At 38.8% G+C, this 16,441-nt stretch overlaps 1 protein-coding gene across 3 annotated transcripts in view; it reads left to right on the top strand.

Moving 5' to 3' along the window:
- LOC142974654 (uncharacterized) overlaps positions 1 to 16,441 on the top strand; it is a 45,976-nt gene that overhangs the window by 18,143 nt on the left and 11,392 nt on the right. For 2 of the 3 annotated variants that reach the window (XM_076117103.1, XM_076117106.1), the window contains exons 3-10: positions 5,049 to 5,072; positions 5,366 to 5,648; positions 7,064 to 7,131; positions 10,054 to 10,260; positions 10,942 to 11,072; positions 11,459 to 11,594; positions 12,032 to 12,150; positions 12,238 to 16,159. In XM_076117103.1, coding sequence (XP_075973218.1) covers positions 5,049 to 5,072; positions 5,366 to 5,648; positions 7,064 to 7,131; positions 10,054 to 10,260; positions 10,942 to 11,072; positions 11,459 to 11,594; positions 12,032 to 12,150; positions 12,238 to 16,159 — 4,890 coding nt within the window. The remainder of the gene's footprint in view (positions 1 to 5,048; positions 5,073 to 5,365; positions 5,649 to 7,063; positions 7,132 to 10,053; positions 10,261 to 10,941; positions 11,073 to 11,458; positions 11,595 to 12,031; positions 12,151 to 12,237; positions 16,160 to 16,441) is intronic. The other variant, XM_076117104.1, reaches the window with a different exon arrangement.

Genomic DNA, 16,441 nt, shown 5'->3' on the forward strand with positions numbered 1-16,441 from the left:
AGCCAGTTAGTTGGGAACCCCTATTCTAACCTAAGAGAATGCAACTACCTGATCAGATAATCCTTTGCCCTATTACTACACCCACGATTTTACACGAGTGCCAATTAGCAGCCAACGTCGGCTCCATACAGATTAAGTAATTAAAAAGAATCAATTCTTCGTAACGAGATAACAAGTAACACCTAACGCTTGTGCCAATTCGCACGACCCGTCGCGTGCACGGCTCACCACACGACTGTCATAATGAAAAACCTTGCTAATACGTGCTTCTACCTTGCAAACACTAGGGTTAGCAAAAGATTATTCATTTATTTACCTAAATTAGAAGTTGATCGAGTCGCCGAAAGTCTGATATGGCTTGACTGCCACCGTAGCACAGAGGTTTAGGTCGTCACGCCGCTACCATTGCGTCGGGAGGTCGTGGGTTTGATTCCCACACGGAACAATTATTTGTGCAATCTTAGAAAAATTATTTCGGGTTTGTTGTACTTTGTGTCTGTTGTTAGTATGCTTATCAAAGTCCCCGCGATAATAGAGCAATTCTTAATGTGGGAGATGGCTTTTTAAAAAATAAAATGGCTTTACAACTAGGAACCACTATTAACGTGCTTTCCGAAGCTCGGTGACAGCTTGTGTCGTCAATCTCTTGGCAGTCCCGAAAGAAGCAAGTAATATATTTAAAGGCCTATTACATTGTTTTAATCCCGGCGTATGCGACGACCCGTTTCTAATTAAAGTTTCGAGTTTTAATTCTTACATAATTGTATAGGATGTTGATTATAGTCAATAAGGAAATGGCTGCAAATTAAACTCGCAAAATTGCTGTTTAATTATCGTGGTTGGATTTTAAAGACCAGGTCCCTTGGTTATCAGCGTCTCTGCCCTGTGTATTGGTCCTTATTAGACTTTGTGGCAGGTAGAGACCAAAGAACATCACTTGCGACGATCCCTGCCTATGCCTTTTTCCCACATTTATACATTTTGTCATACATGAACGCTGATTACGGGCCCACCGCACGTAGCTGACTCGCGTGGCTTGGCTTGCGACCGTCCTCTCTATCCAAACCTCTGCAAGTATTGGCGAAAGCTAAAAAAACAGACCAACAGATTTTGAAATTTATAGTACCTATTTACGATTTGACAACCATTCTGTAAATTACTATGAACGTTTTGTCGTAAGCAGTACCCACGCCACGGCGACAGACCGATAGCAATCGAATGGATGGGAACAACTGTATAATATTAGCAACACATGCGTAACAATTGTTAGTTAACATTTCCTGTGTTTGTATAATCTTGCTGCATGTTACTTGGTTACATAAAGAGTATCATACACAATTGAATGCAATCAAACATCATTCTGAAAAAAAAAATCAATGGCTTAAAACTAATAATAACGTTAAGGTATAGAAAATTATCTAAACATTCGAAAAATGTAAAACAAATTCGAAAGTTTGTGAGGTTAGTATACTCCTTACCCCAGAAAGTTAACACTCGAACGAAGTCACGGTCAGAAGTTAGAGAGAAAGAACCTATTATAAAAAATGTGGGAACTGAAAGAGACGTCTAAGGTATTTGTTTAGTATTCCCTGGTTTCTCCCATAGTCTATGTAAATGAGCAGCAGACCATATACGGGCCATATACCTGTTCTTAGCATCTCTTATAAAAAGCTCGCTCGTTATGTGTATCGATAGCATGATGTTCTAGTTTTTTGCGCTGTTATAGCATTGTTGCGGGGTACGATCACATAATCTAATTTCTTAATGGCCCACGCACGCGACGGTGTATGGCCGAAAATTATAACATTTTTTTTAATCTTATTACCTAACTAGACTTAGTGGTGACCATGAAACGATTTGAGGCCATAGAGTAGATCCACTCTACCTTAGGTTTTATGAAAGATTTTTCTCTTTCTCTCTTTATTTGAGTAAACAAACAATATCATAATAAGGTTTACGTCGAGAATGAGACTACACAGCGTAATAATTGCCAAACCCACACCGTTTACCATAGTTAGACAAACCACAAGTGTGATTTAAAGAAGATGGGTCGTAAATCTGGCAGGAAGGGCAGTTGACTAATAAGATAAATAGTCTAGCAGAAAGAATGTATCGCATGTATTATTTGTACTATCATTGGCAAGCCAGCTAGTTTACGATCGTCGTCTATTGTCATTGTACATCCTGATATAACCCCTTAGTCATCTTACGACTCCCACAGGAAGTGATCGAGTCGTCTATTTGTGGCCAAATTGACCGTAGCGATAAAAGGTAACTGAGTACCTTTCAAGGCGAGTGTTATGGATACGGGCAATTTGATACTAAATACCTCTATGTCCTTGTTCAAACGATTTATCAGATTGTTTGTATCGATTTTCCCGATTTTCCGGCAAAAAACATCAAACTACAAAACTTAAAATATTGTAATTTAGAGTCTTTATACGAGGTACGTGAAAGCAAATAATGTATTTAGGTATATTCCTATTTGTTCCCTCTAACACTGTCTACTGGTAATATACCTTATTTAAGCGTAAATCTACACACAAAATATACTTCATTGAAACCATAAAGAATAGCGCCACTTATATACCAAAATAGAATGAAATCCAAATATATCCTTTATCGGTCACTGCACACGAGGTATTGAAGTCATTTGATGTCAACCAGTGGCTGAATACTCACACACCTTTGTGCCCTACCGATCCCACAGTCAAAAGGCTTGGCATCACGAGAACAGCGTAATCAAGGCCGATACACAACTATTGACAGCTTTTTTGTATACGCAAATAACGTTGCTGCTATACATTCAATTTGTAGACTGCTGACTCAGCCAATTAGTGTTTTTTTTACAAAAGAGATCCGTTCAGCTGTTTCGGATGGACTAAATGAAGAATGATTTAGGTTTATAACTGGTCATCGTTTTTTAACATTGCATACCGCTACCGCACATATTGTTCTCATGACTAATTGGCTATAGGGTCGAGCTCATAATATGATATTATTCTTTAGTATCTTTACAACTGTAGAGCAATTCTCTCCAGTCGGTACTATCGACAACCGGCTGGCTTTCGAGAAATGTATGAAAATCAGAACAGCGTCTCTAGCGGGCGTCGTAGGAACTATTTTCCCGGTACGTTTTATATGTCAAATTCTCGATACTCGATAATAACGATTGTAGAAAATCGCGCTACTAGTTAAGAGAGCGAAGAGTAGTGAGTATAGACTTGCCAGCATTGTCGAAATTGAAGGACAGGCTTTTCAATGAACAATAGTGGTTATTGTTAATTGAAGTACACCTGTACCTTCTTCAATCACGAAGTGTCTGTGCCATTATTCTTTCAGCGGAAGCAACCATGGCCTTCAAATCGCTATTGATCTTTCGACGTAAAAATGTACTGCGTTCTCTTTGAATCGTTGCCGAAAAGATTATCTGTATATCGAAGCCACTAACGATATTAGGGAACTGTACGCATGACGTGATAATGCGTAATTATGTACTTATCTTTTCAACAACTTATTTAGGACAGATAGGACGCGTACGTTGTTTTATGGTTCATATCAATCCAATACGCTATCGAATTAGATTGTGTTAATTGCGATGTTAAGCCAATACATGGAAATTTAAAGCCGAATCTAAGCTCTATGAACCATAATGTAAATTCTGCTAGTATTTTTGACCTAAAATTAAAACAAATTTTTCATCAACATTTGTGAATAAAATCAGAAAGTTAGTAATGGATACCGTGAGAATTTTCCCAATATATGAGGTTTTAGTAGGTTTCTAGATCACATACCTTCACGCATCACAGAATCGAGCGGAACCTAAAAACCTTATTGTCTCATACTGATTGGCAGACCTCTCTCGACCCGACGAGAAAACGATTGATTAAAAATGCAAAAGACGATGTTCGCACGTCGCCGAAACTATCGAGCCGTGGAAGCCGAACGATGTCGTTGGCACTTTTATTCCATTGACACGATTCTGAGCGGCTTACCGAACGAATATACTAGGTTGCAGCCCTAAAATGAATCTTGTTTTAGTCTCGAACGAAAAGATCTCACGTAGGTAAGATCTCAAGATTCGCAACATAAAGATTTCACGTTACTCGGATATAGCAGAACTCAAGGTTGTGCCAAGACTTGTAAGTAGTTGCCCCGGCTCAGATGCATAATACTGCTAATGGCCTGCTCACTTATGTAGATGTTTTACCTGCTTGTATATGAGTTTGTAAGGAGAGTAATGATGCAGATTGTGACTGAATTCAACACAATTTAGTTTTTTAGATAAGTAAGTAAATTGCAATTGCACGTTTCAAATGTCCAGTCATCTAACGCATTGTCGATTCCCAAATATTTTTAATGGGTTTCTCATTCAAGAGAGTAGTTAGGTGGACTGTAAAAAAATACGTAGTGTATTTTTCATTCTACATACTAGGTTGCATGCAAGCCGTCCTTTGTAGCGAAAGCGTAGTTGTAGAGAGTTGAACGCCGTTTTCCTGGCAGTAGTAATAGACCAATTATATTTGTATGTAAAAGCGAGGATTATTAGCCTCCTTGTGTGTTCTCAGAAATGATGCTTCATTTATACTAATACACCTTGTTAGATACCTATCTGTATAGAAACTTCATAATTCTTAGTACGTTAAACGGATGTGGATTTTATTATACCTAGTACTAAGTTTGTTGAGGATTCACACAAAATTATAGCTATTAGACAATTCACTTTAATTGCGTTATGTTACTAAGATGCTCAAAAACAAGATTTATTGATTGTTTTGTATTAAAATGCTATTGCACTCGTATCCAATGCAATAATGCACCTTGACACAGTTGATACTTCATAAACAAAACTAGATATTATGAATCATGAACTAGCTACAACAAAAACCAAGTGTGAAAAGCGTTACATCGTGAATAGTGTAGTGTTTCACAGCGTCATCCCACTTTGGCCGAGTTTATCCAATATCATATAGCCCTAGGTCCTTGTCGAGTATACAATATGTGTGAACAGATCATGTGTCTGATGCATTGTTTTCTCTTGTCGCCAGCCTAACGAAGGAGCGGACAATCAGGTACTCGTATGACGTAGTTGTGTGTGTTATGTTCCGTTTAGTTTTGTTACTTTGTGTGGTGGTGGAACATTTGTGTCTTTGAGACCAAAGTCTATTGGAAACTATTACCTTTATTGTATAAAACTGACACAAAATTGAAGTAGTGTATCAAAAACAAAGGTACTAAAACTAATACCTTTGAATTTTACGATTATATTTGTACAGACGATTTATTTAACAGACTAACGATGAATTATAATAATCTTAAGTATGCGGACTTTTGTTTTTTTTTCTAACACAACATATTCTTGCAGTTGTTCACTGCAAGCGCGACACACCTGCACGATGGTCGGCGAGCACATCCTCCCGACTCGGGCTTCTCGGAGCCAGTCAACAACAACATCAGCGAAGACAACAACAACGGGCCCATCTCCCTCCGCGAGATGCAGAACATAGCCAACAACAACGCGGCCGCGTACATCGTCAGTGAGAACGAGGAGAGGAACAGAGTCAGCAGGGAGTCTGTCGTGGAGTTCGAGCCACTGCCCACTGGCATCAGGGTCGCTGACCCCCTCGAACATTGCGCTGATTGGTTCGGTTAGTATGCACTTGTACCAAAACACCGATAGTCGTTTTTTTAGTATGCAGGTCGTAATGCCGATGCCGTGTCAATGTCAAAGATGAAGGTGGCCTTTTTGCATTTGTTGTTGTCTTGATACAACTGTTTCGTGATGTATTTATTTTTGGTAGTTAAAGCTTAATTCCTAAGACGCATAGTAATTGTATATTCAAATTACTTTCGGTCACAAACCGTTACAGTTCGTTAATGTCCTCTTTAAGCGGCAAAAAGTGTCAACTGTACTCGTTTGGTTGGAAACGAATTACCGACTTTCGAGGCTTAATCGGGGACCAAGTCCCGTAATCTCGACAGACCATCAAATAATACGCATATCTACTCGGCACTTTTTATCTAAATATGAATCTTACGTCCTTGGAAATTAGATCATTTTTAGATTGCGCCATTATCTGCAGTTAAATTGTTTCTCAGTATAGAGTGGTGGGCATTGTGATCGTTCGACCATTGCAAAGTTCCCATGACCGATGTCTATCTGTAGTCAGCTATAGAAACACACGGATAACGATCTAAGGTGCGGGCACGTGCGACTACTTCATCATTTGTATGTATTTATGGGAAGGACTTAATTGAACATAATTGTTACTTCCGAACATATTGATGCTTAATAAAATTGAGTTACTTTAACTTTTTATTTATTTAAGTGCCTTGTTTGAAAGTGGTTATATTTTCCTTATGAACAATGTGATAACATTAAAGTAATAAGAGTCCTGTGTGAGTTTATAAGATATAGAAGCTGAAAGCATGTTATTATGGTCTAGATTAGTTTAATATAGTATACAAAACCTAGTATTAAACCATTATGAACGCACGCATAAACTACACTGTACAATAAAGTATCTTAATGAAGGCTTTCTAGGTCTACCGTACTCTTTACAGGCTATTGTTACGAATGCAAATTATACGCTGATAAAAAGAAAGCAGCTTTCATATTAATCTTCGCGATAAGGCGTTGAGAGATCACTTTACATTCCTTTACGCAGTCACGCGCCAGGCCCGCCCCTTCTTTGATATCCATGTGTTTTCAAGGAATACTGCGGTACCCACAATTTTATAGATAACTAGCTGATCCGGCAAACGTAGTTTTGCCATATAAATTAAAAAAATAATTGTGTCACTTACCCCCGGTTTCTGAGGTACATTTAGCGGTAGTTTATATATTCAATAGCGTTAAAAGTCATATAAAAAAACGCTATTGAATAGATAAACTACCTTTAAATGTAACCGGGCAGTAGGGGTATGAAACATAGATGTTGGCCGATTCTCAGGCCTACTTAATATGCTCACAAAATTTCATGAGAATAGGTCAAGCCGTTTCAGAGGAGTACGGTTACTAACATTGTGAGATGGTTTTATATATAAGATTTTTCACTTGCAGGTGACGATGATTTCCCCCGTGATCAATTGCAATACCTCAGAGAAATTGAGAGAGGCTGGTTTGGAAGAGTAAGTAATATACTTTGTACACGACCTATATTTTTTCAAATTAGTACTTCGATAATAGCAAGAGAACTAAAAAAAGTCGTTTAAGAGATATAGATCTGTAGGTATGGTCCTGGATTTTGAATTCCTGGATGATCTATCAATACAGCTAATCAGCCTACTTTAGCAATACTGTTACAATGGAATTGTGTAATGATACAGAATAATAAAGATACAGATAATAAATGAATACAGTGTCAATTCGTAGTGATCTTTTCTGTTAACAAAGATTTATTCTCTAATAATATCCATTTATTTTTAGAGTACTAAACCGATTCAGTGAAGCGTATTGTTATTATTATAATAAAATATTCGATTCTAATTATAGTTTAGGGAAATATGGTAACGCCCAACTAGCACACAAGCTGCTTATACAGTCGTTATACAGCCTGATAGTTGCATAAGAGTCGTTCAAATGCTGTACAATTCTCTATAAGTTGTATACTAGCTATTTAAAAAACCCTTTAACAGCTAGGCGGGACAGTAGCCGTTTAGTAGGAAACTAATGACTTATAGTGATATATGAGCATGTAATTGCATCGCTAGACAGCCTAGGGAAGTATAACTGAGTTAATTGAATCTTCTATAACACCGTTAACTGTATAAGGGGACTTTAGGAGATAAAGGAGTTTAAACGGAGTTATGCGTTGCGCTTATAGCGCTCAAGAGCGTAAATAAGCTTTTTGTAATGCCTTAGGTTCTATAACAGATTTTTTTAGGGCTAGTGTATTACTCATCTATAAAAGAGTTGCGTGGGTCTTTAATAGCGCCTTGAGCGTTATATCAGATATTTATATGGCTTCTGTACGGCAAATAGATGTATAAGGTATTCGAAACATTTTTACAGCCATGGGGATTACAGAATTATGTTAAGCACCTAAAGCGCTATAACCGAGTAATATACCTTTATACTAAAGCTTAAAAATATTATCATAATATATTTACATAGGTGCAGTGGTGGTTCAGTCTGTCAACTGTTTTTAAAAAATAAAATAAAATAAAATAAAATAAAATAAAATAAAATAAAATAAAATAAAATAAAATAAAATAAAATAAAATAAAATAAAATAAAATAAAATAAAATAAAATAAAATAAAATAAAATAAAATAAAATAAAATAAAATAAAATAAAAGATTTTCAAACTATTTTAATATTCAACAACTGACCCCTAAAAGTACGAGTAAAATGCTGGTGTGCGACCAAAACAGTTATATTGAAGCACTCCTATGCCACAACTGCAAAACCTTGAGGTCTACAACAGCAAACACTAGAGCCTTTGTACAGCTTAAGGCGCTAGAGCAGATGTAACCAACTCTGAGAGCTGCTTGATCGAGACGCCATTATAGCATTTGGTAAACATATTTTTTGAGGTTATTACGATCTTTTGAAGATCATATAAATCTATAGCCTGGTAACGTTAACATAATTAAAATCATTTTTTATTACCTATAACCCTAATTAAATTATCTGTAACCCTCAAAGTCTTATTTATGTTCAAAATACAATTTCCAAATCCACATATCTATATCATTTTTGCACTTAAAACTGAATATTTTGAGGGCGCATGAAAATATTGACGATAATATACATATATATTGACAGCAAACTGGCACTCGCACTTTCATATCACGTACACAAAGAAATAAAAGCGATAGACTACTTGTTATTTTAATAATCCAATCCGTAAAAATAAAATGTCTCCTCATTTGTCACTGATGATTCATTTTAAAAAAATATATTTAGTTTACACCATAATAAACCGACTATATTACTAATTTAGAGCGTTAGCATTTATAACCGTTACACAGTAGCGCTAAAATAAGGTAAAGGTGGTATAATCGCGCTGCAAGAGCTTTTTCGAACGCTCGTGGCGCTAACCACCTCTGTACAACAGCTGGTAAGCGCCACGAAGCTGCGAAAAAGCTCTTGTAGCGCGATTATACCACCTTCATATTATTTTAGCGCTCCTGTATTACTACTATACTACGTACTATTATAATTACTATTTACAACCACTGTAGATCCAATGTCGAGCTATAAGCTGGACAGTATGGGCCTATTTGACGCTACAAGAGATCTGTAGCCGCTTATAGAACCACTATACTTCTTACTAAGGAGCCTAAGGCATTATAAAAATCCTTTAACCGGCCATTGTGCAGCTTGTTATAGCGCTTGTGTGCTAGTTGGGCGTAAATCCCAAACTATAATTTAATTCCAATTTATAATTAATTATTAATGCATACTATATTTAATTGTATTAGAATATAGTATTATTTTTAAATTTATTGACATTTTATATGTATGTTTTCCTTGTCTATATATTTTTTATAATATTTTGTATTTTCCCGCAATTTATAAATATTATTGAGTTAAAAGCCATATTATGACCGGATTTTTATATTCATAGCTTTTATCCGCAAACAATTAATACAATAATATCCTAACAACCAGTGATAATTTACTGATTAAACTATTTTAACGTTAATACTACATTTACGGGTAACCGATTGTAGTTGCCGAAAAGCAATTGAACAACAAAACTCACTCGACTCACCTTTTCGGCTTGTGCCGATCGGGTTCAACTACACAATACACATATTCGGTTTTGCCGCTCGGCAAGGCCTATTAATGCCGAACCGAATATTTGTGTAGCAAGCCTCATACTTTTGAGCTTCTGACTACTGGTAACTTGTGAATTGTGATTGACAACTAAGAATCATATTTTAAGGAAACCTATGATCACGAAGCAATTTAGGAAATAACTCTTTGTATACTTATACCTCCTAAAAGATCCATTAACCACGAAACAATTTATGAAACAACTCTGCCTAGTCATAATTCTATACTAATTCTTTTCTCACACTAAGTAACCTTATAATCACCAGGTGGTGGAAGGTGAGATCGAAGACGCCGGCACCACAACCTCGGTAGCAGTAAAGATCCTCAATCAGAACGTGAGCTTGGAAGACAAGGCGCGGTTCTTGGACGAAGCCAGGATGTACCGCGACGTGCAGCATGAGAATGTACTCGCGTTCATCGCTAAGTGTCTGCAGGAGGAGCCTTGGATATTGCTGTTTGAACTCTGTTCTATGGTGAGAGAACTGTTTATACTAGCCGATCCCCGTTATCATCATCAAATCATTCATTCATATAGGTCAAATGCTGACACTTATGATAGTCAATGATACAAAGAGTGAATTTACCGCCAGTTCGGAAGGTAGGGCCAATGAGAAGAGCTGGCAAGAAACTCTTGGCCACTCTTTTTAATCGCCAAATAGTTTTAACAATATTTCAAATAGGTATAAATCATTGATGATATTGTAAGAAGCTGCTACCAACACTACCGAACATACATACATAAGTCATAATATAAATAAATTAAATCAATTAAAAGATACTAATAAGCATTTGACAGACATAATTTTCGCATTTATTAGTATGGATTTCATTCTAATTAAACTGACAGACCTTGATAACGAATGTTGACATCTGTTAAGGTTCGGGTCTTGAATACCACGTAAGGTAAATTTATCCTTGGCGTAAACCTTAGAGCTTAGTTACTAAAGTAAACATAACTGATTGCTGAAAGTATGTATAGTGAAGGCCATAATAATTAGATGCTGTCAATTTAGGCCCTCATTAACTACAAGTGATTAAGGATAAAACAAAACAACTATATGTTTGTTTATCACATTTGACGATACATTAACAATTAACAATGCGTGTTTACATAAACTATGAGTAATGCTTGATATTTCACCGTTGGTTCACAGGATCTGCAACAGTACTTGGTGGTGAACCGGCCGAAGATGGCGATACTGAACGAGAGCGGAGTGCCTCTACGACTGATGTGTGACGTCACGGCCGCCCTCTCACACCTACACTCTAGAGGATACTTGTATGGGTATGTATCGCTTACTTATACTTTTTATAGTGTGTAGTAGTTAAGCCTGTTTTAGTTTTCTTTTCTTTTCTTTGAATCGAAACACAGGCCTAGTTTGAGAGTCAGAGGCACAAAAAAGAAACTTTAGTGTTATCTAATATTACATGATGCTATATTGAGGATTTATACGAATGTCTTGTATGGATTTTAAGACTGTTTTTATATTCCACAAAGAAAACGGTTCATTGGGTAGAGATATCCTTTTATCTGACGCCACCTGAATCATCTGCAATAGATGGACACTGGCTAATAATGCTTATTATGCACATTACGACAATATTTTTAACTCTTTCATTTTATAAATCTGTTTTTTCATATAGATTTAATGTCTTTATTTTTTCTTCCAGTAACGTGTGGTGCGGCGCGGTCCTAATCCGAGGTACCTCCGAGAATGCCAGAGCGGTGCTCGGCAGATACACGACGTCGGAGCCGCCCTACGACTTCAGCGCGCCTGAAACACGCACACACCCGCCTGTCTACACCGTACGTACTTATTCTATGTATATTAGTAACGTCTAAAAACATTTTTCCTAAAGAGAATTTGTTCTTAAAGCGCGTTGATCTTAACGAATCATAAGTGGTGCGTAGTTTAGGAAGTGCGTTGTTTTGTTTTACAACGGTCAAGACTGCTTCTGTGGTGCAGTGGTTTAGGTCGCCATGCGTCGGGAGGTCGTGGGTTCGATTCCCGCACGGAATAATTATCTGTGTGATACACAAATAGCTGTTTAGGGTCTGGTTGTACTTGTGTCTCTTGATTGTATTTTTGTAAAGTCCTCGCGACACTAGAGCGATACTTAGTGCGGGAGTTCTCTTTTAAAATAAGAAATGATAATAATCTTAAGTGGTGCGTAATTTGACAGTACATTCCAATTTACTTTTGAAAACAATGAAGTGATGTATTTTGTTTGTATAATTTGCAGGCAAGCAGTGACTTGTGGTCCCTCGGCACGTTGGTGTGGGAGGTGTGTGCGTGGGGCGCCGCGCCCACCAGACACCCACCCTCGCTACCCGACCTGCCGTGTCCGTACAGAAACCATTTGTACGTACTATTAGTTTACCTTTAGAACAATTTCATTACTTGTAAGTTGACTATATTAATTCATTAACTTTCTCGGTCGACTTCCAGATACCAAGTAATGCAGTTATGCTGGAACCCATCCCCCGAAGCCCGTCCCAGCGCCCAGCAAGTACAGGCGCTGATCAGTCACTTGCACGTGCAGCACCGCTCGGCTGAAGTCGGTGGACACTCGAGCGACTTCGAGCAGCGCTGGCAACGCCTCAAACCCAACTCCATTCCGACACGAGACGAGCACCGAGCGCTGGTGCACGCGGCGGGCGGGGCGGGCCCCACGCGCGGTGACGTCACGCCGCTGGACTCGCTGGGCGCCGACGAGCCCGTGTCGCGCTCCAGCAGCATGATGTCGGACAAGGAGCCGCTGCACGCCAAGTCGGCGAGCCTCACCAACCTGCACGGCTCGCTGGACGACGTGCGCAACATCTACCTCACGCACCGCGAGACCGCCGCGGCCGACTGCCACCAGGGCAACCTGGGGCTCCACGACAGGGACGCCGAGCTCGAGCGCGACCACGACCGCTCCGACGCCTCCATGGACCCCTGGCTCAAGGACATCATCGCCGGCAGCCAGGACGACGTCAGCTACTACAAGGACGTCAGCGACGTCATCAAGAATCTCGATAATATACTCAACTCCGAGAAAACCTCGAGTTCCGAGTCCAGCCACCAGGCGAGCCCCTCCCGAGACAACTTGAGTCTAGACTGCAAGAAGGATTACCCGGTCCAATCCAGTATGGTGAAGTCTCCCGGGATCACGAATTTCCAGAACATCCTGGACACAGGTTTTAGCGCAAAAGATGAGGATCAAATATGTGAGGACGACGAGATCGACCGAGACACTATCGGCACTCTGAGCCACTCGTTCGAGCGTCACAGCGAGGTGGACACGGCCAGCCAGCACACGCTCGAGAACCTCACCCCCGACACGCCGATCAAAGACATAGACGTCGTAAGGAACCTGGAGATACAAGTCGAAGTGAATCATCCTAAAGATAATGTAGTTGATAATGTTCAAAATATTGAATTGCCAAATGAAATAGTGAGTAGTGTAAGTGAAATACCCAAGCTGAAGGAATTATGTGTAGCGTCTATACCTAGTGCTAGTGATGAACAATGTATTAGAAAAGACTGTCAAACATCTTGTGATAGTAATCTAAAAAGTACTGATGTTAAGGAAGAAACTAAGTCAATAGATGATGTAGGAAAAGTGAATGTTACACCTCAAGAAGTAGAGTATAAGGAAACTCAACATGATCTGAATACGCAAGTAGTTAAACATATAGTCTTGCCCGAGTCGGCGAATCAAACGAGGAGTGAAATACAACAATCACATGAATATTTGCCTGAAATTAAATCTTCAGAGGAAGACTCGATAACAAATGATGTTAGTATAACGGAAGTCCTAGTTAGTGATCTCATAGAAGAAAGAGCAGAAGTGAGTTGCCGGGATGAGGATAGTTTAGAACAAAACGTCCAAGATGTAGAGCCCTTGTCAGAGGAGAGACCTGAAGCAGTACAAAGTAAGAGTAATGAAAGTACTAACATGAATATCAAAGAGACTGAAACACCGATTGTATTAGAGGAGACATCAATACCCTTGCCACCTGAAACAGTACAAAATATATTTAAGTCAGACAATGTCACAGTAAAAGAAATACAATTTGAAAGAGAATTCACAGATGATTTTGCTAAAGAAAGTGATTTCAATAGGATAGAGGAAGATGGTGATCCAATCAGTGTAGGAGATACTAATGTGTCTGAGGAGCAGCCGTGTTTGGATGGGATTGTGCATGATTCTGGGGACAGGACAGTTGCAGAGGAAACAGAAGAAAATGGATACACAAATTGGATAAACTCTGTGAGTACTCCACAGAGATTACAAGATGTATCAGATTTCCTTCGAACAGAAAGAGAGTATGCTTTGCTAAGTGAATCCAGGACTGTATCAAATGAGAAGACTTCAAATGATGATGATTTTGAAATGTTCACTCAAGAGGAATGTCTAGAAGCTTCTATGGCTGAGTCACAACAAGCTGAACAAGTGTTGGAGACTAGTAAAGACTTCTCTGAAGACTCGTTCATGAAGAATTCTTTACAGGATGTTAATGATGTGGTTTTAGATGAAATCACGCAAGTCACTAGCCCTGTTAAAGAAGTGAAAACTGAAATCGATTTAAGTCATACTACAGAACAAAAGGAGACACCTGCTCCTGTGGTAACTGAAGCTGAAAATATCCAAATTCTTGATTCTTTAGAGATCAAAGATTTGAAAGAAGATCCAAAGAATGTTCTAGAAAGTGACAAAGTTCTTGAAAATGTTGATACAGTAGAAACTGTTGCTGAAGAATACAAGGAGTTTCCAGTAGAATTAGTGTCAGCAGCTGCAGGGAGTGTTGATGAAATTGCCCCTTTTGTGATAAACAATGATTTGAACATCGTGAAGTTAGAGTCTAGTGTAGTGAAAGCTGAAGTCATCAAACATGAAGAAACCAGCCTTCCTAAAGAATCTTCAGAACATGTTGTAACAAATCAAGAACAAGTAACTGTATATGATAAAACAATAGAGACTATTGTTGAAGAGTTGCCAAAATTTGAACAGCAAACAGAAGCTCATACAGACTCCGAAGTTGTCATCAAACAAGACATTGACACAACACAAGACAAGCCCATCAGTGAAGAAACAAACTCATCTAATCAAATCACAGACGACAGTGGCACGGACAAAGATATTAGTGCATCAAGAACTGTCATATTTGATGAAGAGAAGCCCGGAGACACACCTAGATCTGAAGTCTTGATCAAGGAAGGATCAGACAGCACTGCATACATGGATCTCATTAACGATACTAACGAAATACTAACAGATACTATAGATAATAACGTTCGTGACGTCATCAAATCATGTCTCGAATCCGACGCCACCTGTACTGACGATGTATGCTCTCTCGTTAAGAACGAATCTACTGAATACTTAGATCTGCCCAGCTTTGGGATCAAAGACGTAGATAATTTCTTACACATGGAAAAAGTGTTCAACAGTCAGGATGTACAGATGGTGGCCAGTACGCCTCTAGCGAGCGATACTTCGACTAATGCGAATAATACTCTAGAAAGTTCTGTCAAAGAAAATAGTGATACTCAGTTATTGTCGGACACGAAGGTCCCAAACTATGGTCCCGGGGTGTCTTTAACTAAGTTGGAGCAGAAATATGTGCCTGATAGCTTGAGCCCTTTTGAGTCGCCGACTAAAAGCCACCCAACGGACACGTACGATGAGAACAGCTCAGTAGTACTCGGCCCTTTTGAAAACTGCACTTTGGAACTGTTCAAGGGTGTGAAATCTAGCGAATTGGTAGACATACCTAAAGAAGAATTGCTGGCATTTTCATCGAATTTTAGTGAAATGAATTTGGAGACGCCTTCTCCATTACGTGATGGGAATTTTCTGAATGAAGTGCCTGATATAGCTCACGATGATATGCAGTTTGATGACATACAAAGTATCAGTGATAAGCCTCCCTCTGACCCTACGGAAACGGACAGTGGGAACAGTGGTACGGAGAAACGTATATCTCCTTTAACACCTCCGAATTCTCCTGGAGTATTCCTTGCGTCGACTTCCCAACAAAAATACTTAGTAGACATTGATTTAAACACTGAACCGCCATTACCTGAGCCTGACCTGTCATTACAAAAAGAGATCGAATTAAATCAGATAGAGTTACAAATCACTTCGAAGCTGGCCATGGCTGAGAATGAGAATAACATGAACATAGAGTACTCTGGACCTTTGACAGTGGAAGGTCTGGTCTCCGAAGAAGGTATGTTACTGAGGGACAGTGATGCCTTGCCGGAGTCTTATTTGGCGGGGAATGGAGGTTCCGTGGAGGATCTGAGAGAGGATTTAACGCTTGATGAGGAATGTGTGAAAGCTTTGAGAAATGAATTGGAATTGAAATTGCCGCTTGCGCAGGTGAGTTGATAAGTTTTTAATTGCGTTTTCTTTCAAAGTCTATTTTAGTTGTCTTTTAGCAGAATAGCAATAGTTTTATAAATGATTGCAAATTTTGTGATTCAAGTTTTGATTAACTAGTTTGATAGTGCCTACAGTCACTTAAACTCCACACGTTACTTTATAGAGTGACCACTAAATAGTATTTCAGCTGTACATTTCCCTGCTTCAGAAGGCACGTTTCCGACCTAGACTTTTTTGTCATAAACAAATACAGTTATTCTAAGACTCCATCACCATTTA

This window comes from Anticarsia gemmatalis, chromosome 8 (genome assembly GCF_050436995.1).
Source record: "Anticarsia gemmatalis isolate Benzon Research Colony breed Stoneville strain chromosome 8, ilAntGemm2 primary, whole genome shotgun sequence".
In the NCBI taxonomy this organism is placed as follows: Eukaryota; Metazoa; Arthropoda; class Insecta; order Lepidoptera; family Erebidae; genus Anticarsia; species Anticarsia gemmatalis.